Here is a 24959-nt window from a genome sequence, read left to right as displayed (position 1 = left end):
ACTAGAACTGCTCCTTGTCCTCCTTGTCTTGCTTCTCTCAAAAATCTCAACATGTGGAGTCTTCTTATCCAATGTTGGAAATAGTGGAGTGGCTGGTGGAGTTAGAAGCCAGTTATAATCGGTCCTTCCTGTGTTTGCATTGAGTGGATCAGCATGCTTTCCCAACAAGTAAAACTTGAAGCTGGAAAAGCTCCCCAGTTTTATAGAAATATATTCATCACTGTCATCGGAGAAGCGACGCAGGAACTCTTGCCGCACCAGAGCCTTCTTATCCATAAACAGAGCCAACTCTTCTTCTTCCTCCTCTTCTTTCCCGCCTTCTCCAGATGAACTCGTACTTCTCTCCTCACTGCACACATCATCTTCTTCCTTCATATTTGACTCCATTGATCTCTAATCACTCCATGAACGACCTTGGATGTTGTACTTGGTTCATGTGAAAATCGATCAAACTTGTGTGTCGTTTTTTTTTGGTTGAATCGATTGAAGTTCACGTTCGTCCCTGACTTGAAAGCTGAGGAAGCTAAACAGATCAAAAATATGTAAAGCCAAGCTGCAACTTGCAAAAGGTTGGTAAATAGCCGTGCTCTGCGAGCTTTCAACATTTTAATTTCTCATCTTCATCCAGGTTTAAGGATTTCGAACAGAGCAGAAATGCATCTGAAATACAATCCGCTCAATTGCATAAGACCAAAGCCTGCTGCTGACATCGTCTCTCCTATCTTAAGATTCAAAAAGAAAAAAAAAGATTAACTTCTTAAGATTTTTTTTTCACAACTCGGGGATATTATCCGCCAACTTCTCTTCGGTTACCGCTATCTTAAGATTTGCAGGGTTGTTCACTCTGATAGCAAGGCCGCCGTCAAGGGCTTGCTTGAAGTAGAGCTCCTTGATGGCCACTTTGGCTCCCCAACCTTCAGAGGCGGTTCTGTTCCGAGTAAGAAGCCCGAAATATCGTACTCCCCATGGCAGTTCCGAGCACAAGAAGCCCTCGACTGGTGCAATTCGGCCTCAATACTTGCTTGCCTGGGGCTAACCTGGAGCGCCGCTTGCAAAACCTGGCACACCTGGGGGTAGTCTTTGATTTTAGATGATCGGGTTCGATTTGGATACCTTGGTTCGAGTCCTCCAAAGCTCGCTCAAACTCGCCCATCTGCAGGTATGTCTCCACCCGGTTGGAAAACTTGCACTTTGTAACATTTCCTTTTCTTGCAAGATTCTTTCTCCTTTTTTAGCTCTAGTTAGAGGCATCATTTGCTTTTATTATTGCCTCTTGTCAACCTATTTTTGGCATGTAATCATTCATTGTCAGACAAGTGCAATATTTTAAATCTCTCTTACTATTATACATGGTTTTAAGTAAGAAAAAGGAGAAGTTTAAGGAGGATTTTTTCTTTTTGAGAAGTTTTCTTAAAATTAAAAATTAAAACTAATCAAAGTTTTATTTTTAACATAAAAAGTTAAGTTTTTTTAAATATCCTCATTTATAATTCCTTGTTGAGGATTCTTGTCTTTGATGGTGGGCCCATGCTTTTTATCTTCTCACTTGTGTTCACCTTGCATGGAGATTTTAACTGATAACTTATGCTTATTGCTCTTCCAAATACTTTTTTTTATCTCAATTATTCAAGTTTATGAGTATCTTACACTATTGCCTTCATTATTTAATGATTTGAATTAATTGATCTATCTGCACATGGTTGCAATTTTATGCTTTTATAGCATCGTTCCATGCCCATGTTGGCACTTTATAGTTTTATACCATTGATTTATATAATATTTTGTTTTGTAAGTTGCATCGGGAGCCAATTTATCAAGGTTAACTATGGTGGACCCGACAATTTTAAATTGACTCGTAGTTGCCTTATCTAGCCCATGGAGTATCCCTCCAACCTATAATTGGTGTGCACTTACTTCAATGGAGTTTCTCTCCATTTGTTCCACTTTGTTCCTCAATGCGAGGATGATATTTTATAGGGATTTCCCATTTCAATCTCTTTATCTCCTTAGTGTATGCTCCTAGTTTTGATTTAATCATGGTATGACTTCCTCCACTTTGCTCATTTTTTAGTGTATAGGTGACGAGGCTACCATATCTTGGAGCACTCCTATGTTGGAGACTTTATTTGAGAAAGTTGTTTTGACTCATGTTGATCTGTTTCCTCATGGCAATGATGTTGCTTGTCCATGATGAATTTCTTATTTGAAGGCAATATGTTGTTACTCCTCATAAACCCTTCCTTTGGTCCACTTCAGCTATAATTCTTGAAAAAACTGTAACTTGAATTATTTGGTGCTTGAGGCACATATTCTACTTATTTATTTTTTGTCTCTTATATTTCTTTGATAAATATACAATGTGATAATGTTCTGCATACTTTATTGCCTAGATCGTGGGTCATGTAGGTGATGGAGTCATGACCCATTCACCTGTAGTGGGATGACTCATTAGTGGACTGTCTATATCCATGAGATTGACGCAATGTTGATGCAAGTTTCATTAGTTGGCCTGTCTGTGGTCATTTGTGCATTAGTATGTTTCTTTCATGAAAGACTTATTGCATAAAGCTTGGTCATTTTGACCCATATTATGATCATTTTGAGCTTATGACTTATTTTAGATATCATGTTAACTCCATTGCATGTTGGTGAACACATTCATTTATTCTCATCTCTCTTAGTTCATTTTGAGCTTATGACTTATTTTAGATATCATGTTAACTCCATTGCATGTTGGTGAACACATTCATTTATTCTCATCTCTCTTAGTTCCTCCTTGATTAAATTATTATAACTTCATTTTCTTTACTAATATTCTACTTGTGGATAGTTGTCTTGTTTTTGTTCTCTACTTTTTTTCCAGGTGATCCATCAAGGAACCTTCTCGAAAATGTGTCTATGCTTCCACTTGATCACATTCAAAGGACTCTTGTACTTCTCTTGGATCTACAAATGTACCATATGACTTGAAGTCAATCAAATTACTTCATATTGAAGATTAAGTTGCAAATTTTTGTAAATTATGGATTTAATACCCTTTGATGTAATTACCCCAAGTAAAGATTAAAGGGGGGTGTTAGAAGTTGTAATCTTTCCTTGGTGTGTTTATAAACCAAAGTTAGACCTTCTTCCTTTATTGTTGTAATATATTAGGATATAAGCCAAAGTATCCTAATATATTTCTTTTTTGTCCTTTTTCCACTACATCTTATTTTGTCCTCTAGTGGAATATGTGAGGACAAATATTTATTGTAATTTGTAATTTAGATTATTCCTCCTTAAGAAGAATCTCACACTTGGCCTCACACACTTATGAATGGTGGCATTCATAGACATGGGAGTTACATTCCAACTCCTCTCTCTCATCTCTATTTAAGAGATGACTCTCCTCTCTCATTCACAATGAGGTTTCTTCCTCTTCTCAATTATTGTATGAGCAATTGCTCTCTTGCTCTCTCTCTTTTTCTTCTTAGACTTTTCATGCCTCATTCATAATGTCACAAGGGGTTTTCTTTGTTTTCCCCTTTCCAAATATCTTGTCTCATGGTGTTGGAGCTTGAAGTTTTCTCTCTCCTATTTTATGGTAATATCTTTTCATGCATTTACTCACTTAGATTCTTTCCTAGTATTGCTTATTTAGAAATTTCTTTTTCCATTTCTAACAAAAATATTAGCCCTGCTTTACTTTTGCAAGGAAACCAAAATGTCTTTAGATTTAGAGAATTATGCCATCTTAATTGGCACATTTACGTTTTGTGGTAAAATTATGTTTTGTCCTCCTAATAACCAAACAAAGAAATCATAAGTTTTGTGAATTCATAATGGGGAAAAGGATAAAGCGGATCCCTTCAAAACTTGGATTCAAACTAAACAAAGTGACAGCTTTAAAAATGAACTTTAAATTTTTATATCCACGAAATGACAGAGAAGCCTGGTATTGCTATATACAGCTTTTAAAGACGAAATTAGACTATAGTTGAGAAATGTAAATAAAATAGAACCTGCATTTTTTATATAGATCTTCAGCAACACCATCCAATCCAATCTGTCAGGACCACTTCTGAGTCTAACAAAATGAAATGTGCATCCCAAGTGCTGCCCTTAGCATCAAACGACTTATGTTTATTTGCTAGCTTTGTCAATCACTTTGAATCAACTAACAATATCCTTGTTGCTTTCTATGGCTATTAGATGTACTCAACATGAGCAATGCTTAAATGGTGTGAAATGATAGATCCACAAAAAACAGTGAAAGCCAGTCACTTTTATTTCCTCCACTTTCGGTGTAGTTTGTCAGTCGTCTATGAATCAGATTTTATTATATGCAAATATAATTTTGCTAGTATTATTGAACACTGTCCAAGTTTCCTTTACACGTGCAAATAAACCTTACATTCCACAAAATGACAGATTTCACTAATACATGCATGCAATATCCGCATGTGTGATCCACAAACAAGAAAATTATTATATTACAGCATAATCTGCACTCTGAGAAAGTTGCTTACAAGATTACAAAGACAACCTGTACAAGTGTAGTTGCTCAGGAAGAAAAGCAATACATTTCAGTCCCTGTATAATGTACCACACAGATTTCTACAGTGCCTTAAAGCATTTTTAATAGTGCAATTTTTCTTTTCGTTTTGTACATTCAGGTGAAGCCAACTATTTTGCAATAAAAGAAATTTCAAAAATAGATATCATATATATTGTACTAATAACATCAATATAATCATGTAGGATAATCTGCATTGATTCCGAAAATTCTTACTTTGTGCATGTTCGGAAATTTAGCGATAACCAGCACCAATACAGCAATTGTGTTCAGCAAGAGCCATGGATTTTGATAATCAGTAGTATGAGATGCAATCAAATATCTGTTGCATAAGAAGCCAGAGCTGTTCAGAATTGCATGCAAGAAAAAACTTACACATAAAGGGAGAAAACAAAGATAAACACCAGGGCAATACAGTCTCCTGGAGAAAGAAAGCATCATACATGACACAAGATGATTGCCATAAAAATGCACACGGCAGCAAAGGTATATGCTACTCACATCATCCAAACGACATAAAATTTAGACCCCAATAATTTGATTAGAAGGATTACACATAATAATTGCAACAGTTGGATACATAGGACTTGGATTGAAAATAGAAAATAAATTAAATTAAAACAAATTAATATGAAAAGCTACAAGAGTATCCAGTATTTTTACAATTCGAATCTTCCATGTATATGGAATTAACTACTTTGCAACCAGTAAAAAAATTTGCATTAAATTTTCAAATGGAGTGTGAAGTAAAAAATGGTCTACTCTATGTATTGCAGCCATTTTGGTGTTCACACCTATAGCACATTATAGCACCTTTTAGGTTTAATTTAAGCCAAATAATCAATCTTTTACTAGAACTCAAGGAAGGTGTAATGGGCGCCCTGGAAATGCCCAAGAACTAAACCAATTGCTGAAAGAGATTGTGATGTCTTTGCATAAATTTAAACCACACAACATGAGCATAAACAAAGGAATTCATGCAAACAGAAAATTTGACTACTGCTGAAATATTATTAGTTCTCAAACTAATAAAATCAAATACATATCAATGAATTCCAAAGGCCAAACCCCAAGGGAACAACCTCTAGAATGTCACAAGGGAGGATGAACGTCCTCTAATGCCAAGGACAGAATTGTACATCCAAGTTACTATCAAATGCAATTCACCATCATCCGATGCTAAACAATGAAGCTCCCACCTCTATTTATACTTTCCCTACACCCTTCTAGAAGGAAATCAAATATTAATTAATTGCAAGTACTAGAAGCTTCCCGGACCTTCCAATAATTAATGCACTCTCTAGAAACTCCTCCCTCGCAATACAATAATTAATTGTACTTCTAAAAAATTTAAATTACTAGAGGCTTCCCCCTTTCCAATAATTAATACACACTCTAGAAGCTTCTCTCTTGTAATACAATAATTAATTAAATTAGTTAAATATAAAGTCACCTTTTAATTTTTAATTTATTCAATGACTTTATAGGAAATTAATTTAATTTTCCTCTTATGCGGCTAAGAACTCCACTTTGTTGCTAAAAAGATGGGGACATTACAGCTTGCCCTCCTTGAAATTGCTTGTCCTCAAACAATCTCAGTCTTGTTTGTTGTAGCCCCTGCTCACTCTCCCAAATGGCATCTTCCTCTAGCACATATCTCCATTTGACTAAATATTCTTTAATCAACTTGTTTCGCAGAGTCATTTCCCTAGTATCCAAAATAGTCTCTCAAGAATCAATACGAGCTTTCCCTCCTCATCTAATGGTGGCAATTCTACAAAAGGCACAACTCTCTAACTGATAGCTCTCTTAAAGCCTTGACACATGAAACACATTATGCACCCGACTGCCCTCTAGAAGCTCAATCTCATAAGCAACCTCGCCCACCTTGCGAATCACTCTGTAGGGGCCATAAAACCTAGGCTTCAACTTCTCTGCTCCCCTCTTCTTGAGTGATGATTGTCTGTATGGTTGTAGCCTTAGGTAAACCATAACCCAACCTTGAAGTTGCACTCTATCCGGTGTTGGTCAGCATACATTTTTTGCTGATTTTGAGCTTGCTGAATATTCTCCTTGAGCACCCTCAAAATATCCTATCCTTCAGGAAGTGCTTTGCTTTGGGCACTCTACTATCCCCCAAAACCAGATCTATGAAACTAGGTGCTTCATAACCGTACAGTGCCATGAATGGAGTCATCTTGATGAACATATGATAAGTGGTGTTATAACAGTACTCTCCCATATGTAGCCATTTGACCCAAGCCCTCTATTGTGCGGTCACATAGTTCCTCAGATATCCTTCCACCCATTTATTCACAATCTCTGTCTATCCATCTGTCTATGGATGATAACTAGCGCTGGGTGTAAGATCTGTACCACGCAACCTAAACAATTCCTGCCAAAAAGTACTCATAAATTTACTATCTCGATCACTGACAATAAAACTAGGTAGCCCATGTAACCTGAATATCTCTCTAAAGAAAAGATCGGCCACCTATGCTGCTATGTAAGTGGATGGAATAGCAAAAAAGTGAGCAAACTTTGTCAGCCGGTCAACAATCACATAGATGCAATTTTTCCCCTATACTCGCAGTAACCCGGTGATGAAGTCAATGGAAATACTTTCTCATTTCCTATCCGGAATGGGCAAAGGTTGTAACCACCCTGCAGGATGTGTGTTCTCCCTTATTCTGCTGACAAACTACACACTCCTTGACATGCTTCTAAACATCATCCTTGAGCCCTTTCCATGTGAACCGCTCACTGATATCCCTGTAGGTCTTAAAGACCCCTAGATGTCCAACTATAGATGCATCGTGAAATGCCTTCTGTATTACTTTCCTAAACTATGATGAAGGAATCAAATATATCCTACCCTGGAAATTAATCAATCCATCCATCACCACGTAACGATCATCATGTATGGTGCCTACAATTACTCCAGAAGCCCAAGTGTCCCTCGCATACTCTTTTGTGATCTTATTTCTCCAATCCCTTGTAATCTCAGCTAGAGCACAAATATGAGGTCTCATAGATAAAGCATCTGCCACCACATTCTTCTTACCTTTGACAAACTCAATGTCAAAGTCATAGGCCTGTAACTTCGTAATCCACTTCTGTTGTCTATCACTCAAGTCACATTGGCTCATAAAGTATTTGATGCTATTGTGATCAGTTTTGATAACAAATTTTCCCCCAACTAGGTAGGGCCGAAACTTAGCCGATGCATGCATAATAGCCAACATCTCTCGATCATAGATGGAATAGCTCCTCTCCACTCCACGGAGCTTCCTGCTCTCAAAAACAATGGGTATATTTTTCCTGCATCAAGACTACCCCAATCCCATCTCCTGACGCATCACAATGAAGCTCAAATGGCTTTGTGAAATCTGGTAGAGCTAGTACTGGACATGATGACATCACCTTCTTGAAATGATCGAAGCTTCTCTGAGCTGAACCTGTCCATGCAAAGACCCCTTTCCTTATAAGGTTTGTCAAGGGTGCAGCGATCTATGAAAATCCCTTAACAAATCTCTTGTAAAACCCGCAGAGACCAAAGAATCCCTTAAGCTATGTAAGATTTGTAGGAGTAGGCCAATCAACAGTAGCCCTAATCTTTTCAAGATCTACCCGAACTCCTTTTGCGTTGATGATATGCCCAAGGTATAGTAGCTCAGTCATCCAAAACTCACACTTAGATTCCTTGGCATACAGTGACTCTTTCTCCAAAGTGGACAACACCATCTCAAAATGTTGTAAATGCTCCTCTCAATGGCATAACCAAAAACTCTAAGTGGTCATGGTGACACCGAAAAGCTATCTCCTCAATGTCCTCCCTCATCCTGATCTGATGATACCTTGACCGTAAATCTATCTTTGTAAAAAAGCATGCACCATGTAATTCATCAATTAGCTCATCTATCCATGGGATGGGGTATCTTTTCTTAATGATCTTCTTATTTAATGCCCTGTAATTGATGCACATGCAAATCGTCCCATCCTTCTTTACCAACACTACCGTTGAAGCAAAAAGGCTCTTACTAAGAGGCCTAATATGCCCTATTTCCAACAACTCCTTAATTGTCTTCTCTATCTCATCCTTATGTTTCTTAGGATGACGATAGGGAGTAATCATAACTGGTTTGGCTCCCTCCTCGAGCTCAATAACATTCTCTATCCCCCTGTCAGGAGGAACCCCATGCAAAATCTTGCCAAATACCTTAGTGTGCCTGTCAAGTATCCCCTAGATATCTGGGGGATGACTCTTCACCTATGGCTCTTGCGAAGTTGGCATAGTCTAACATTCTGCTGCCCACTCTATGTTATTATGCCGAAAAAGTTTTTGCATTCTCCTCAGGGAAACTACTCTGCAACTCCCATCTGAAAGTCCTCTAAGTAAAACAGTTCTTCTCATGTTGAAACCTCATCTCCAATTTTGCTAGGTTAAGTGTGAACTCTTCTAGCGAGGCCATCCATGTCATGTCGAGGATGACATCATAGTCTCCCATGTCTACCACATAGAACTCATCCTCCAACTCAACCATCTCCAAACCTGATGTGAAGATTAGATATCTTCTGAGTGCATAACAGTTTGTCACCATTAGCTACCATGACTCTAAACTCGGCGTGCTCCTCGATCTGTAGACCTCTCTTGGCTACCAATTGTGCATCTATAAAATAATGTGTAGCCCCAGTGTCAATGAGTGAGATCACTTTCTGCCCTTGGATAGTACCCCTGACCTTAAATGTGATTGCCTTCTGAGCCCCCGTTAATCGTGTTAATGACTTCTCATCCTCAAGAATGCCTCTCCTCTATAGTGCTATCCTCATCTGAATTAGAGTGTTGATCCTCCCTCTCTGACTATGACTCCTCTGTTGAGAAATACTCCATTTGATTTGCCCTAAGCCTTGAGAGGACACTTATGAGATAAATCCCAAGGCTCTCTGCAATGAAAACATAACTTCTTCTTTCTTAAATCATTCAAGGTGTCATTATCCAACTTATCTCTTTTTGGTTGAGCATCCTTGTGAAAAGTTTTTTTGTCCTTCTCCTTGTCCTTTTTCATGTAAGAATCCTTGTGCTGAAATCTGCTCCTAAATGAAGAAGGTGCTAAGTCACAAGCCTTTTTAGTAGCTTCCTGCAACGTAGTTGGGTCATGCCCCTTGACCCAACCTCGCAAGGGTTTTGAGAGTTCATCCATAAACAACACTACTAACCTCCTCTCTGAAATATCTGTGACCAACACAACTAACCTCTGAAACTCACTAATATACGTCTCAACTGATCCCCATTGCTTGAGTTGTGCCAACTCCTTAAACTGTAATTCGAGATCCCTGGTATCAAATCTCTCTATGAGCTTCTCAGTGAACTCCTTATAAGATGTGATCTGATTATGTCCCAAGGTTACCATGCCATGGTGCCACCACTCATGTGCTGGTCCATCCAAGTGAATAGCTGCATACTTTATAGCCTCCTCCTCAGGGATAGGATTCAGCTGCAAGTATGTATCCATCTTCTGAACCCAAGCTCATGTGGTCATCTTCCCTGAAGCATCATAATAAGGTAAAGAAACTTTACCAACTTTCTTTCTCAACTCAAGGTTTTGACTTCTTCCTCCTGACCTAAGCATGTGTCTCATCCTCAAGTCCATGTAATCTCTGAGAGAAATGTCCGCCTGAAACTCCAGTGCACTAGCCTCCCAATCCCTCCTGAACTGATCCTGTAACTCCATAAACTATGGTTCATTAACCGGTTGAACTGGATCTCTAGGTGGGAAGGTGGGTAGAAGAGGTCTCGAGCTGGCTGTTCAAGCTGGGCGTGCAACATGTCTAAAGTTATCAGCCTCATTCCCATTGTTGTCATGTCCATTATTACCATTAATGTTGCCTCGGCCTCCATGATCATTGCCCCTATTATTGTTGATTCCATTGTTGGCATCACCTGGATTAATATTGATGCCCATTTGTCTAGCCATAAGCTGCAACATCATATCCATTCGCCTATTCTACTCCTATTGCATCATATCCATTCACCTATTCTGCTCCTGTTGCATACGCTGCCCCTCCTCTAATGTACCCAGTAACCTGAACATTACATTTTCCTGATTTGAACCGGTATTCCTGCCTCCATCTAATCCTATATTCCTATCATCTCGGCCACCCATACTGCTGTCTTGTTCAAAGAATATCTCCTCTCTCCCTGTATGACTAGATTGTATGTCCCTCTGCACGGATGAACTACCCTATTCATTCTACAAGTCTGAACTCCTACTTTGTCTTGCTTTGGTATTGTAGAAATTACAAAGCCCTTGTCACATGCTCACACATAATTGCTTAAGATCTCCACAGGATGGCAAGACTTATAGCTCTGATACCACTGTAATGGGCACCCTAAAAATGCCCAAGAACTAAACCAATTACTGAAAGAGATTGTAATGTCTTTGCATAACATGAACAAGAAGGAATTTATGCAAACTAAAGATTGCACCACTGCTAAAACAATATTAGTTTTCAAACTGATAAAATCAAATACATATCAATGAATTCCAAATGCCAAACCCCAAGGGAATGACATCTAGAATGTCACAAGAGAGGATAAACGTCCTCTAATGCCAAGAACAAAATTGTACATCCAAGTTACTATCAAATGCAATTCACCATCATCCGATGCTAAACAATGAAGCTCCCACCTCTATTTATACTTTCCCTACACCCTTCTAGAAGGAAATCAAATATTAATTAACTGCAAGTACTAGAAGCTCCCCCCTTCCAATAATTAATGCACTCTCTAGAAACTCCTTCCTTGCAATACACTAATTAATTGTGCTTCTAGAAAATTAAATTATTAGAGGCTTCCCCCTTTCCAATAATTAATACACACTCTAGAAGCTTCTTCCTTGTAATACAATAATTAATTAAATTAATTAAATATAAAGTTACCTTTTAATTTTTAATTTATTTAATGAATTTATAGGAAATTAATTTTATTTTCCCCTTATGCTCCACTTAGCCTTTGGAGAACGTGAAGGCTAAGAACTCCACTTAGTTGCTAAAAAGATGGGGACATTACTGAAGGCAGCCTATCTTTGTACTCCATATTATTCCTGTACAATTCTGAATCCCTGTGGTAGTGAAGATGTTAACACGACTACAATACAAGCTCCTTCACCAACATGATTTTAGTACCATCTATTGGACCCAAATCATTCTAAAATATTTACAAGCTAACTTTATTGGCATGTTTTCTTTTTTAAATAACTCATTTGTGCCACATAAAAAATTGGCAAACTTGACCCTTCATAAACCATCTTTTACTATATTTTGAATATAATCTCTTGGAATTTTGCAATCTTTTATATCTCTAATACAATTTACTCATTATCGAGATATTTTTCAAATGAAGAAGCATTCTTAGAAGCTGATCTCAGACTTACAAATATTACCACATTAATCGAATGAGCATTCTTCTATAAAAAAATTCAGTTTCAATTATGACTCTCTCATGTAGCTTACCTCAAGTATCTGTTGCATAAAAAGACAAAGGGCTTGTTCAAAGTGACATCCACAAAGGAAAAAAATTACACTAGAGCACAACTCCAAATCTTCAAGTTGACAAAATCTAACCACGTTACTAAATAATGAGAATTATATTAGTTATCAACTATCAAGAGTGATTGTTTCACAAAAGGTGCGAACAGGATAATTAACAATGGTTTTAAAGGACACTCCATCTCACAAAATAATAATTTCCTGCTATATATAAATGATAATATTAAATTTTGGCCCATTAATGGGCCTTTGAGAGTTGAATCTCTTCCCAAAAGCCCTAGTGTTTCATGGTTTCCACCTGATCCAGGGTGGACTAAGATCAACTTTGATGGGGCTTCCAAGAGTGCCCGCGCCCCTCTTGTATTGGAGTTGTGGGCATATCTAATGATAGAAGCATTTTGGCATTCTGTGGAAAATGGGTTGCAGATGGAACTAATAATCAAGTTGAGTGTCTTGCGGATGTTGAAGCATTATTGCTAAGAGGGAAGCTCGGCATCCGAAAGCTACACGAAGAAGAGAACTCTCAAATAGTTGTGTCGATGGAATTGCAAAAGAGAGTATGGATGCATTGTATCTTTATAAGTATATCAAACAAATCAGAAATTTGCTTAATGAAGTGGATGAAATTTAAAAATCCCGTGTAATAATAGGGGCTAACTCACTAGTAGGCAAACTTTCCAAAATAAGTGATGCTGGAGCATCCTAGGTTGCCTCATTATCTTGTTCATTTTTGTGCATTCTGTCAATTATTGTTGAGCTGCAATTATTGCCAATTTCCTATATTAGTTGAGCACAATTATTGCCAAGTTGCAGTGATGACTGAGTTCCCCGTGCTGGCCGAGTTCCCTGTGCTAGCCAAGTTCTTGTTTTGGTCGAGGCTTGTGGTTACTAAGATCCTTCAAGTGTCGAGTGAGCTCGCTGGTTTGCTGATGCCTGGTTCCTTCTTTGATCAAGTTTGTCTATGATTGGTTCTTAGTGAGAGCCGACTTGGTTATTTAATTTCAGTCATGAATTTAATATAAGGATCGTGCATTGGGATGTGTGCAAACCCAATTGAGGTCGGCCTTCTCTATTGTAAAGATCTAGAATCTTTTGTAAGTCATTTTGGAAAGTAGCAAGTCTAGTTTAGGTTTGGAGAAGAGAGGAGTGCAAGTACAAGAATCGTAGAAGTTAGCAAGCGAGAGTCAAGATATCTAATCACAACTATATCATGTTGGATGCGTTTTGATGTATATCTGATTTTGTATTGGTCATAACCCGAAAGGCCTCACATCCAGGCATGTTTGTTAATATTTGATGAATCAATAAGGATATAGTATTGTTTCTTCTCTCCTTGGTGTTGTTTTTTGATATTTACTTCCATTGTGTTCAATAAACAAGGTGTTTTGGACATTTAGCTGTGCCTTTGGCCCTAATCCTCCATTCATCTTTGCGTCAGGTGGTATCAGAGCTTGAGCTTTGTCCTTGAGGAGATTGGATCGTGTAGAACCCTGATTAGTTTTTGGTTGTAGGGTAGGAGATCTACAAATTTGACCTATAACTGGCAGAGGGTTATAATCTTGCAAGACCCTGTTCGACAAAATGGTTTGAGGCAGAGGAAATGCTAATAATGCCATATTGGACATGTTGAGACAAATTACAGCCAGATTAGACGTTGTAGAGATAGCCCAGAGGAGAGGAGAGCATCTTGATGATGTGAGTGATGATGAAGCAGTGGCACCAAACCCTAATCCTGAGCCTGAGGAAGATCAAGACGAGGAAAGATTGTTGAGAGTGTTGTCTAGGGCACATTTAAAGCCTACTATGGAAGTTGTTCCTTATGATGGAAAGTTGGATACCAATGTTGTGTTGGCCAGATCTCTGATATGGAGAAGTTCTTTGAGTTTGAAAGAATGCCTAATAATAGGAACATGAACATTGCAATCACTAGGCTAAAAGGTCATGCCTCACTATGGTGGGAACATTTACAAACTAATAGATAGGGAAGAGGAAAAGAAAAGATCAAAACTTGGTTGAAAATGGTGAACAAGGTGAAAAAGTTCTTTCCTGCTGATTACCAAGTAGCTTGTTAAGGAAGATGCAAAATCTAAGACAAAAGGACATGACAGTGAAGGAGTACGCTAAGGAATTTTATAGATTGGACATCAGATCCGGACATGTGGGTGATGAGGTTGAAAAAGCTGCAAGGTACCTGAATGGATTAAGATCTGGTATTGGGATGAGATAAGCTTTGTGAAATTGGATAGTGTAGAGGATGCATATCAATATGCTCTAAAAGTTGAGGAAATCTTATCAAAGAAGCATGAGTGAAGGCAGAGGTAGATCCTATGGAAAAAGTAGCAAATCTGACAATTCTACGCAAGATAAGGGTAAATCTGAGTGGAAAGGTGGTAACTCTTACCAAGGAGGCACTAGTTCTTACCAAGGAAGACGTAATTCTCACCCTAGAGGTAGCCTTCGAGGTAATTGTTTCAGATGTGGTAAAGAGGGGCATAGATCCTTTGAGTGTAAATACTTTGGCAAAAGTGAAAATAGTAACAGAAATGGTATAGTTCAAGGTGAACCAGTGAATCCTTCGAGTGATCTTGAGGCTCGAGAAAACTTGATGGTGCAAAGAACTATGTGTAGTGAGAAAGTTGATGAGGAACCTATCCTTAGGAGAAGTCTTTTCAAGTCCAAATGTAAGATAGCTAGGAAGTGTATAAAATAATCATTGACAGTGGAAGTTCAACAAATTTGGCATCTGAGGAGCTGGTTACAAAGTTGCAATTGCAGAGATTGAGACACCCAAAACCTTACCATGTTTCATGGATCAAGGATGAGCATAAGATATTGGTAAATGAGCAATGTGTTGTTCAATTCAAAATTGGAAACTACTTTGATGAAGTTTTGTGTGATATTATGCCTATGGATTGTTGTCACATTCTGTTGGGTAGACCTTGGCAATATGATGAACATGTTGCACATGATGGTAAATTGAATAAATATACTATTTGGGTAAATGGAATCAAGAACACATTGTTGCCTTTGATTGAAGTTCCAGATGAGATAAATTGTACTACTGTTAGAATCTATATGGTTAATGGGAAACAATTTGAGAAGCAGATGAAGAAGAACCAAGTTTGCTTTGTTGTAGTTCCTAGAGGATCAAGTTGTAATAGTAATGGCCGAGTGAGAAAAAACAGTAATGGTTGAGCAATAGAAGACAATAGAGGTTGAGAAATAGCAGAAGTTGACAGTATTGGCCGAGTGCCAGCAAAAATTGAAAACTTGTGAATAAGTACAAGGAGATTACTGCAGAAGTATCCCAAATGGTTTACCGCCAATAAGGAGTACATGCCATTGTATGGATCTAATTCCTAGAGCTAGTTTGCCGAATAAAGCACCATACAGATTGACACCAACTGAGAATGAAGAACTTAAAAGACAAGTGTAGGAGTTGTTGCAAAAAGGTTTGATTAGAGAACGCTTGAGTCCATGTGTTGTACCTCCTGTATTGGCACCTAAGAAGAATGGAGAATGGAGAAAGTGTATTGATTCCAAAGCTATTAACAAGATAGCAGAAAAGCGTAGGTTTCATATGTCAGGGATGGATGACATAATGGACTGTTTGAGTGGAGCCAAATATTTTACCAAGATTGATTTGAAGAGTGGTTATCATCATATCAGAATCAAAGAAGGTGATGAGTGGAAGACTACTGTCAAGACAAAAGATGGTTTGTATGAGTGGTTGGTTACGCCTTTTGGTTTGACCAATGCATCGAGTACTTTCATGAAGTTAGTGAATGAAGTCCTAAAGAGATTTTTGGGTAAGTTTGTGATTGTTTATTTGGATGATATTCTGATATTCAATAAGACTAAAGAAGAACATCTTGAGCATAATAGGCAAGTGTTGCAGAGGCTAAAAGAGGAGAAATTACTAAGTAATTTGAAGAAGTGTTCATTCATGCAAGAGGAGACTATGTATTAGGGATTTGTGATTTCAATTGATGGTTTGAGAATAGATATTGAGAAGGTTAAAGCAATCCTTGAATGGCCTACACTTGAGAATGTGGGTGAGGTAAGATCATTTCATGGTTTGGCTAGTTTCTACAGAAAGTTCATATGGAATTTTAGTTTTGTTTGTAATGTTATCCCTGAGACTATGAGAGGAGATAAAAAGGATTTCAAGTGGACACATGGAGCTAACAAGAGTTTTGAGACTTTGAAACAAAAGGTTGTTGAGTTGTTTGTATTGGCTTTATCTTATTTCAATAAGGTATTTCAAGTTGAGTGTGATGCAAGTGGCAGTGCAATAGGAGTTGTGTTGAGTCAAGGAGGTAAACATGTTGCTTTCTTTAGTGAGAAGTCGAATGATGCTAAAAGGAAGTATTCTATGTATGATCAAGAATTCTATGCTATTGTTCAAGCTTTGAAGAAGTGGAGGTATTATTTGATCCCTAAGGAGTCTGTGTTGTATATTGATCACAAGGCTTTACAATATTTGGGAAGTCAGCATAAATTGAATTAGAGACATACAAAGTGGGTAGAGTACTTGCAAAGTTTCACATTTGTGATAAAGCATAAGAGTGAAGTTACTAATCGTGTTGCAATTGCATTGAGCAAAAGACGTTCTTTGTTGACCGAGATGAAGGTTGAAGTTCTTGGTTCTGATGAGATGGAGGAGTTGTATGACACTGACCCTAACTTTTCAAAGGCGTGGAGAGAATGCAGAGCACCGAATCTATCAAATCAACCGAGTAAGTATGATGAGTATTTCATTCAAGAGGGTATATTCTTCAAAGGAATTCAGTTGTGTATACCAAGAAGTTCTATGGGTGTTAATTTGCTTAAGGAAAAGCATTGTGGTGGATTGGTTGGACATTTTGGTATTGATAAGACATTGAGTTTGCTTAAAGCAAAGTATTATTGGTCACAAATGTATAAGGATGTTCAGAAGTTTGTTATGAGTTGTGGAATTTGTCAAGTTGCAATAGGAGTGAGTGAGAATATTGGATTGTATACACCTATTTATGCTCCTAAGAAACCTTGTAATGACATTAGTATGAATTTTGTTCTTAAATTACCTAGGACAAACAAATGGTATGATTCCATATTTGTTGTTGTGGATAGATTTTCTCTGATGGCACATTTCATACCATGTAAGAAGACATCTGATGCAATGCATATAGCTGAGCTTTTCTTCAAATAGGTTGTTAGATTGCATGGATTACCAAAAAGTATTGTCTTTGACAGAGATAGCAAGTTTGTTGGTTATTTCTAGAGGACTTTGTGGAAGAAGATGGGTATTAAACTAAAGTTCTACATTCTATCCGCAAACAGATATTGTGAATAGAAAGTCAGGTAATTTGTTGAGATGTTTAGTTGGAGATAAGTTGAGTAAATGGGATATGGTATTGGCACAAGATGAGTTTGCATAAAATAATTTTGTTAAAAGGAGTTCTCAGACAACAGTTTTTGAGATTGTTATTGGGATGCAGCCTAGAGGTATATCAGATTTGAGGGATATTGTTGGTGAAGAAAAGATAAGTGTTGAAGGGGAAATGTTTGTTGATTTTATGAAATCTTTGCATGAGGAAGTGAAGTTAAGGTTGGAACAAAGTAATCAGAACTATAAGGAGAATGCAGATGAGTCTAGAAGACATCATTTTTTTAAGTTGGTGAAAAGGAGTTCTGGGCAAACGCCTTTTGAGATTGTTATTGGAATGCAGCCTACAGGTATATCAGATTTGAGGGATATTGTTGGTGAAGAGAAGAGAAGTATTGAAGGAGAAGTGGTCACTGATTTTATGAAATCTTTGCAAGAGAAAGTGAAGTTGAGGTTGAAACAAAGTAATTAGAAGTATAAGGAGAATGCAGACAAGTCTAGAAGACATCATGTTTTTGAAGTTGGTGATGAGGTGATGGTTCATTTGAAGAAGGGTAGATTTCCAGTTGGTACATACAGTAAGTTGAGATGAAGAAGTCTGAACCTTGTAAGATCTTGAGAAAGTTTCACAGTGGTAATGCTTATGAAATTGAGTTACCTAATGGCATGGATATATCTCCTATATTCAATGTTGTTGATTTATATGAGTATCATGAGTCAAAAAAATGAAGTTGTACCATATGATTATCCTAAGAAGCAAACTGAAGAGGTTGAACAAATATTGGATTAGTGAGTTGGTAAGAGCACAAGAGAAAAAGACTACTATGAATATTTGGTGAAGTGGAAAAACAAACCAGTGGAAGATGCTTCAAGGATTTCTCAATTTGAGTTGGATTCAACTTAGGTTGTCACACTTTCATGATTCAGGAGAATCATTTCTTTCAATTATATTTGTCTGTTGTAGGAGCATCTTGGGTTGCCTCGTTATCCTGTTCATTTTTGTGCATTTTGTTAGTCATTGCCGAGTTACAATTATTGTCGAGTTCCTATATTGGTCGAGCACAGTTATTACCAAATTGGAGTGATGAGTGAGTTCCCTGTGTTGGTCGAGTTCTTGTTTTGGCCGAGTCTTCTGGTTGGCCAAGTCCTGTGGTTGCCAAGTTCCTTAAGTGCCGAGTGAGATCACTGGTTTGTTGATGCTCGATTTCTTCTTTGACCGAGTTTGTCTATGATTGGTTCTTAGTGAGAGCTGACTTATTTATTTAATTTGAGTCATGAATTTAATATAAGACTCGTTCATTGGGATGTGTGCAAACCAAATTGAGGTTGGCCTTCTCTATTGTAACAATCTAAAATCTTTTGTAAGTCATTTTGGCAAGTATAAGTAACGAGTATAGTTTAGGTTTGGAGTAGAGAGGAGAGCAAGTACAAGAATCATAGAAGTTAGCAAGCGAGAGTTTGGATATCTAATCACAATTGTATCATGTTGGATACATTTTGATGTATATCTGATTTTGTATTGACCGTAACCTAGAAGGCCTCACAGTCGGGCATGTTTGCTGATATTTGATGAATCAATAAGGCTATATTGATATTTCTTCTCTCCTTGGTGTTGTTCTCTGTTATTTGCTTCCGTAGTGTTTACTCAGAAAGGTGTTTTGGACAGTTATGTGTGCCTCTAGCCCTAATTCTCCATTCATCTTTGTGTTAGTGGGGGGTGGCAGGTCCTTTACAAGAGAACTTGAAATCAGGAAAGACTTCAGCCAAATCCAACCTTTGCATTTGGACTTGTGAATGACCACAGATGACATTACAGTGTTTCATATCATTTCCTATGGCATATGTTGATCATCATGAGGGAAATTATGATGAGGATTGGTAACCTAATCGTCCTTTCTTAGGAGATATTTTGGGAATTACCCTATTGTGTCACGGAGGTTGAATATCTACATGTTGTAGCAAGATTGGTTATCATTTTTTTAAAACAGGCGGTCCGTGTTTGTGGAAAGATAATGAGGTGGCGAATTCTCTGCCAACATGGAGAACATTTAAGTCTTGCTGAGGATTTTTGGGATTTTGTCCCATATGAGCTAGAGCCTTCATCACATCAAACTTTGTAAAGTGCGGGGATGGAGGCGCGAGTGACAGCAAACAATTAAGAGTTCGTGCCTTTGGAATGTGTGTGAGATTGGGCAAGTTTTTGTAATGATGGAAGTAATCTTTAAGAATCGAACATTCTCGATGTTTTGATCACTGTTTAAAAAACTTTCACTCAACTTTCCTTCCAACAGCAGAAATTAGAGAAGTTGAGAACGAACAGAATGTAGGTGCAGAGTGATGGATGTAAATTTTTCTTTGTCCACTAATGGGCAGATGCCTTCTTTCAAAGGGTCGATCACAGTTACCTGAAAGAGGAATGTACTTAAGCTTGATGATGATCTGTTCTGAGAGGCTTTGAAGTTGCTCTTCAGAGAAGACCAATTGGAGAAGGATTCAGGGCCAAGGTCTAATCTGGATATCTTGCTCTGTTTCTGGCATTAGATTTGATGGTGGCTGACTCCAAGCCAAAGGTGATGTATGTAGCTAGAGCTTTTGTGGAGCCAAAATGGGGTGGTGGCATTGAACATATTGTTCGCAAAGCAGAGCTTGGTGTTGGTATCCACATGGAACAGCATCCTTGGAGGCTAATTGGTAGCGGTCTGGGTGAGCTACAATCCCTGTTGCTTTGGTCTTCTGATGCACCTGTGGATGTACATCTTCCTATGGCACAATTGAGATGGTGCAGATTACTGTCCTTTGTTTGGTCTATGGATCAAGCACGGGCTTTGGTGCGTGACAAAGTGGTGAGGAAGAGTAAAACAGCGCCAATGAAGTCAAATGCATTGGTGGGTGAGGATGGTAGGTTGAGGACTCGAAGGCAGATTCCAGTGAGGTTTCGCAAAAAGGATTCCAGGGTGGATAATGGTGGGTTGCGGGTCATGATGATGTGTCTGTGGTGGTGAGTACTAATGTGCAGCCAGAGTTGGCTCACGGTGGTGGTATGGGGTCAGGTCCCTCAAATCGGGGTTGGACGTGCGTCCGTGGTAGGGGTCGATGCATCCTTGCTTCCTGAATGAGCGGTGGTGGCAGGGAGAAAGCTGGTTCATGGTATGGGCGGTGTTGTTGTGGCCAGTGATGGCATTCCCAATTTCACCAAGGAAGAAGCTGCTAAATGTTTCTCAGGTTAGGTGGTTGGTGGTCTGTTTGGGTTGGATGTGGGGGGGCTAATTCTCTAATACAGGATCACAGTTTTTTAATTGTCTGTGATCATTTTGTCAAAGCATAGCATATCGTATAAGGGCCATAGTTTCTGGTAGGGTTGGATAGTCCCTCTTTCTTCAGCATATTTTGTAATCTCTTTTTCCAAATTATCATTATAAAGATCTTTATTACAGATCAAAAATAATAATGATAATATTAAATTTTAATATATAATAAGTCACCTAATCCTACCCACTTAAAGGACCACTGGACAAATGTCATTTTCAGGAATTTATTTAGGCAGCAAGCTCTTTGCTACTTGCTGAAGGAAAGCAGAAACATGGTCCTGAAAACCAATGATTAAAGAGACTAATGCCTTACAATCTTTACAGATCCCAGATTTTAAGCTCAAATTGGCTTTGGGGGATAATTCTCTTGCAGGTCTATTCAAAATAAAAGGCAATGGTGTTGTGAATTGATACAGGTGGACAGTTGTCCCAACTGGGGAGTGAATGAATGATATTGAGCTCCAATAAAGGGTTCTAAAAGGCAAGAGGCATTCTCAGACATCACCATCAACAGTTGATAACGTGGTATGTGATTGGATTCAGTATCCAATCCAATCATCTTGCAGAAGCCATCAGGATATGCCAAGCCTTCTCATGGACCAAACAGTACAATCTATAACTAAGGACCCCGAATCCATATTCCTTGTGTCCTATCTTAAACCTCAATTTCCCCAAAACAACAGAAGCATTCATATCTGGTTTTGAGCATGAAACTCCAGCTCACTAGCTGAAGCACTAGTAAGATCATCAAGCTTATGCTGTAGAAAACCTTATCCATTTAGAGGAGCTACTCTTAAGTAAAGAATTCATGATTAACAAGAAGCTAATGACACATGAGAGCTAAAGTTCTTCTTTAAATTCAAGTCATACTTTTAGCTTTCATTAGGTATCACACCAATCTAGATCTCAAAAATAGATGGCCAATTGATCATGCTTCTCTTCTTTCTACAACTCCACATGATCGATTTATCCTTCCACTAACATGATGTTATGCCCAATTAACTCTGGCAAAAGTTTGTATTTAAGCCTCTTCTGAACTAATGTTTGAAAGATATTGGGGTTGAAAGGAGGAGCTCTGAAGGGCAAGATGAAAATTCATTCATTGGAACTCACTCCTTCCTCATTTTCTGTGTTTGATCTTTTTCTTGTATCTTCGTGTTTTCCCACTAATTTTGGTTCTATTCTCTTTCTTTTTAATAATTGAGTTTTGTTTACCTGTCTTTTTTATCTAGGAGGGTGAAACAGGGCCCACTCTTATGAGCTGTTTTCACATGCAAACTGGTTGGAAATGTCCAAGCAAAGTGGAAAGAATTGAATGACAGAAAAGATTGAAAAGAATATGCTAATCCAAAAACAAGTATATTTTTTTAAGATAGACGTAAATCATTTGAACAAGCCCTTAGCAGTAAAAAACAGAAGTTCCTTCTAGCATGCCTAAGTTTTTGGTTGCAGCAAGCCATAGAGAACCTTCATGAGGAGCAGGCAAAGGAGAAGCTGAAAACGATAAAGTTCCTTATGTCTTTGCCTTTGCCCCAGTGACAATATTAAGAATGTTTCGGAAAAGGAAAAGAGCACACTAAAAATGTTGGGAAGTTCTGTTAAGTCCAAATCAGGAAGCATTGTCTTCGAGGAAGGTTTTTGATGATTGGATCGCTATTGTCAGGGAGAAGGAATTAAGATTCTATGTTTCTTGTTGCCATATGAAACATGAGGGTTTGTTTTTCTGCCTTCTAAATCAAACAATGTGCTAAGAAGAGTTGTTACTAAGCATTTTTGAAATCTTGAAATTTCTGTATTCATGCTTTTCCATGGGGTCCTTAGCTGATTCTAATCATACTATTCTCCATGCTGCACCCCAATGGTCAGAAATCTGTGAAGTGCCTCCACAAATTGATTTCTGCTCCCTCATGTTCTTAAGCCTTTGGGAGAAGTAATAATGGTGGAAGAGACCAGATCTTTTCCTCCTCACATGAATGCCAAAGCTTCATTCTCATTAAGACCTGCATCTGGTTTTCCTCAAAATCTCTATTTTCATCTTCATGGTTCTAATTTTAACAGTAATATCATGGCCCAGGTTTTTTCCCAATAAAGAATTGACATGTCCAAAAGGATTCATTTTTGGCCAAGAATAGGTATCATAATTATCCTGATGCCTCTTGTCTTAACGATGAACCTGAAAGGAAATCTGATACCAGATATTTGACACCAAGAAATGTTGGAATGGGTAAGGAAAAGAAACTGTTGGCCTTTTTTTTATGAAAAACGATTTTAAAGTGGTCTATGCACAAATGACCACATAAAATGTGTATTACGAAGGAATTGGTAAATACTTGCTTATTATTAACAGAGACCGAAAGCTCGTTATATACAAAAGAACAAAACAATGTTTCCTTAGGAAACGATCGTAAAGAATAGAAACATTCTATTCCAACTAAGAAAGCTAAAAAAGCTACAGCTAACTAAAGCTGACTAGATATTTAAGATACAATACCATTAACGAATAATAGATGATTATCTATTTGAAAAACGATTTTAAAGTGGTCTATGCACAAATGACCACATAAAATGTGTATTACGAAGGAATTGGTAAATACTTGCTTATTATTAACAGAGACCAAAAGCTCGTTATATACAAAAGAATAAAACAATGTTTCCTTAGGAAACGATCGTAAAGAATAGAAACATTCTATTCCAACTAAGAAAGCTAAAAAAGCTACAGCTAACTAAAGCTGACTAGATATTTAAGATACAATACCATTAACGAATAATAGATGATTATCTATTTAATAGATGATTATCTATTTGAATTGGTAAATACTTGCTTATTATTAACAGAGACCGAAAGCTCGTTATATACAAAAGAATAAAACAATGTTTCCTTAGGAAACGATCATAAAGAATAGAAACATTCTATTCCAACTAAGAAAGCTAAAAAAGCTACAGCTAACTAAAGCTGACTAGATATTTAAGATACAATACCATTAACGAATAATAGATGATTATCCAATGAGTGCTAAGTGTTCCATTTATTCTCATGAGAGATGGATTCATGTTGAATCACTACTCATGAAACATGGGTCATCGAGTTTGACTCAAAAATCACACAGTTAAATCCTGATATTCACATCACAATTTGACTAGCTGTGGAAATCATCTCCTACTTATCAGATGATTATCTATTATCGGAATACCCTCCCTTAATGGTTAATCCATCTAGAACACCAAGTTGTCCTTTGAATTTGACAAGCTTATCGGGACCAAGAGGCTTGGTGAGAATGTCTACAGTCTGATCTGTGGTAAGAACATACTGCAAGTGTATCGTCCCCTCCTCAACTAGCTATCGTATGTAGTGATAATGAACATCCACATGCTTGGTTCGTTCATAGAAGAGTGGATTTTGGGCTAACTTGATAACGCCTTCATTATCAACAAACAAAGTAGTCGGTCCTGCTGGTGACATCTACATATCCCCAAGCATCCGACAGAGCCAAACAACTTCACATCCTACCTTGACACTCCCTTTGTAGAGGAGAGAGAAATTGTTATTGCTTCTTACTGGTCCATGTGACTGCACAGGATGCCAAATTGAACACATCCACAAGTTGACTTTTTATCATCAATAGCGCCAGCCCAATCTAAATCTGTGAACCCACTAAGTTTAGGATTAGAACTTCAAAAGTACAAAAGTCCATAATCGAAAGTTCCCTTCACATAACGAAGCACACACTTTGTTGTCATCCGATTATCAGCCTTAGGAGCTATCATAAAGCATGAGATATAGCTGACTACAAAGTTGATATCAGGCCTAGTAGCAAAGAGGTAGATGAGGTTGCTTACTAGTTGCCTATATGTAGTATCATCAATGGAAGGAGAATCAGACTTTGCGGATAACTTGAGACCTTTCTCCATAGGTGTAGATGCACACTTGCAATCCTGCATACGAAAATTGTCCAATAGAGCCCTAGCATATTTGGACTGAGAGATGAATATACTAGAAGATTGTTGCCAAACCTCAACACCTAGGCAATAATGCATAAGCCCAAGGTCAATCATATCAAAAGACTGGCATAGATTATGTTTGATTCCCTGAATCAAAGATGTCGAACTGTCGGTGATGATCAAATCCACATAAATAACCAAAAGGATGATGTTACTATCAGTAGTCTTGATGTACAGATTT

At 37.8% G+C, this 24959-nt stretch overlaps 1 protein-coding gene across 1 annotated transcript in view; it reads right to left on the bottom strand.

Moving 5' to 3' along the window:
* Nucleotides 1-4445: 4445 nt before the first annotated feature.
* Nucleotides 4446-24959, bottom strand: part of LOC149531866 (uncharacterized) — a 37527-nt gene continuing 17013 nt past the window's right edge. The window contains exon 3 of the mRNA XM_089808533.1: nucleotides 4446-4877. Within this exon, the coding sequence (XP_089664659.1) occupies nucleotides 4733-4877 (145 nt within the window). The 3' untranslated portion in view covers nucleotides 4446-4732. The remainder of the gene's footprint in view (nucleotides 4878-24959) is intronic.

The sequence above is a fragment of the Cupressus sempervirens genome, chromosome 11, assembly GCF_028749045.1.
Source record: "Cupressus sempervirens isolate cs-2001-9-10 chromosome 11, ASM2874904v1, whole genome shotgun sequence".
Classification (NCBI taxonomy): domain Eukaryota; kingdom Viridiplantae; phylum Streptophyta; class Pinopsida; order Cupressales; family Cupressaceae; genus Cupressus; species Cupressus sempervirens.
Note: the sequence above shows the minus strand (reverse complement) of the source record. Positions and strands in the feature narration are given on the sequence as shown.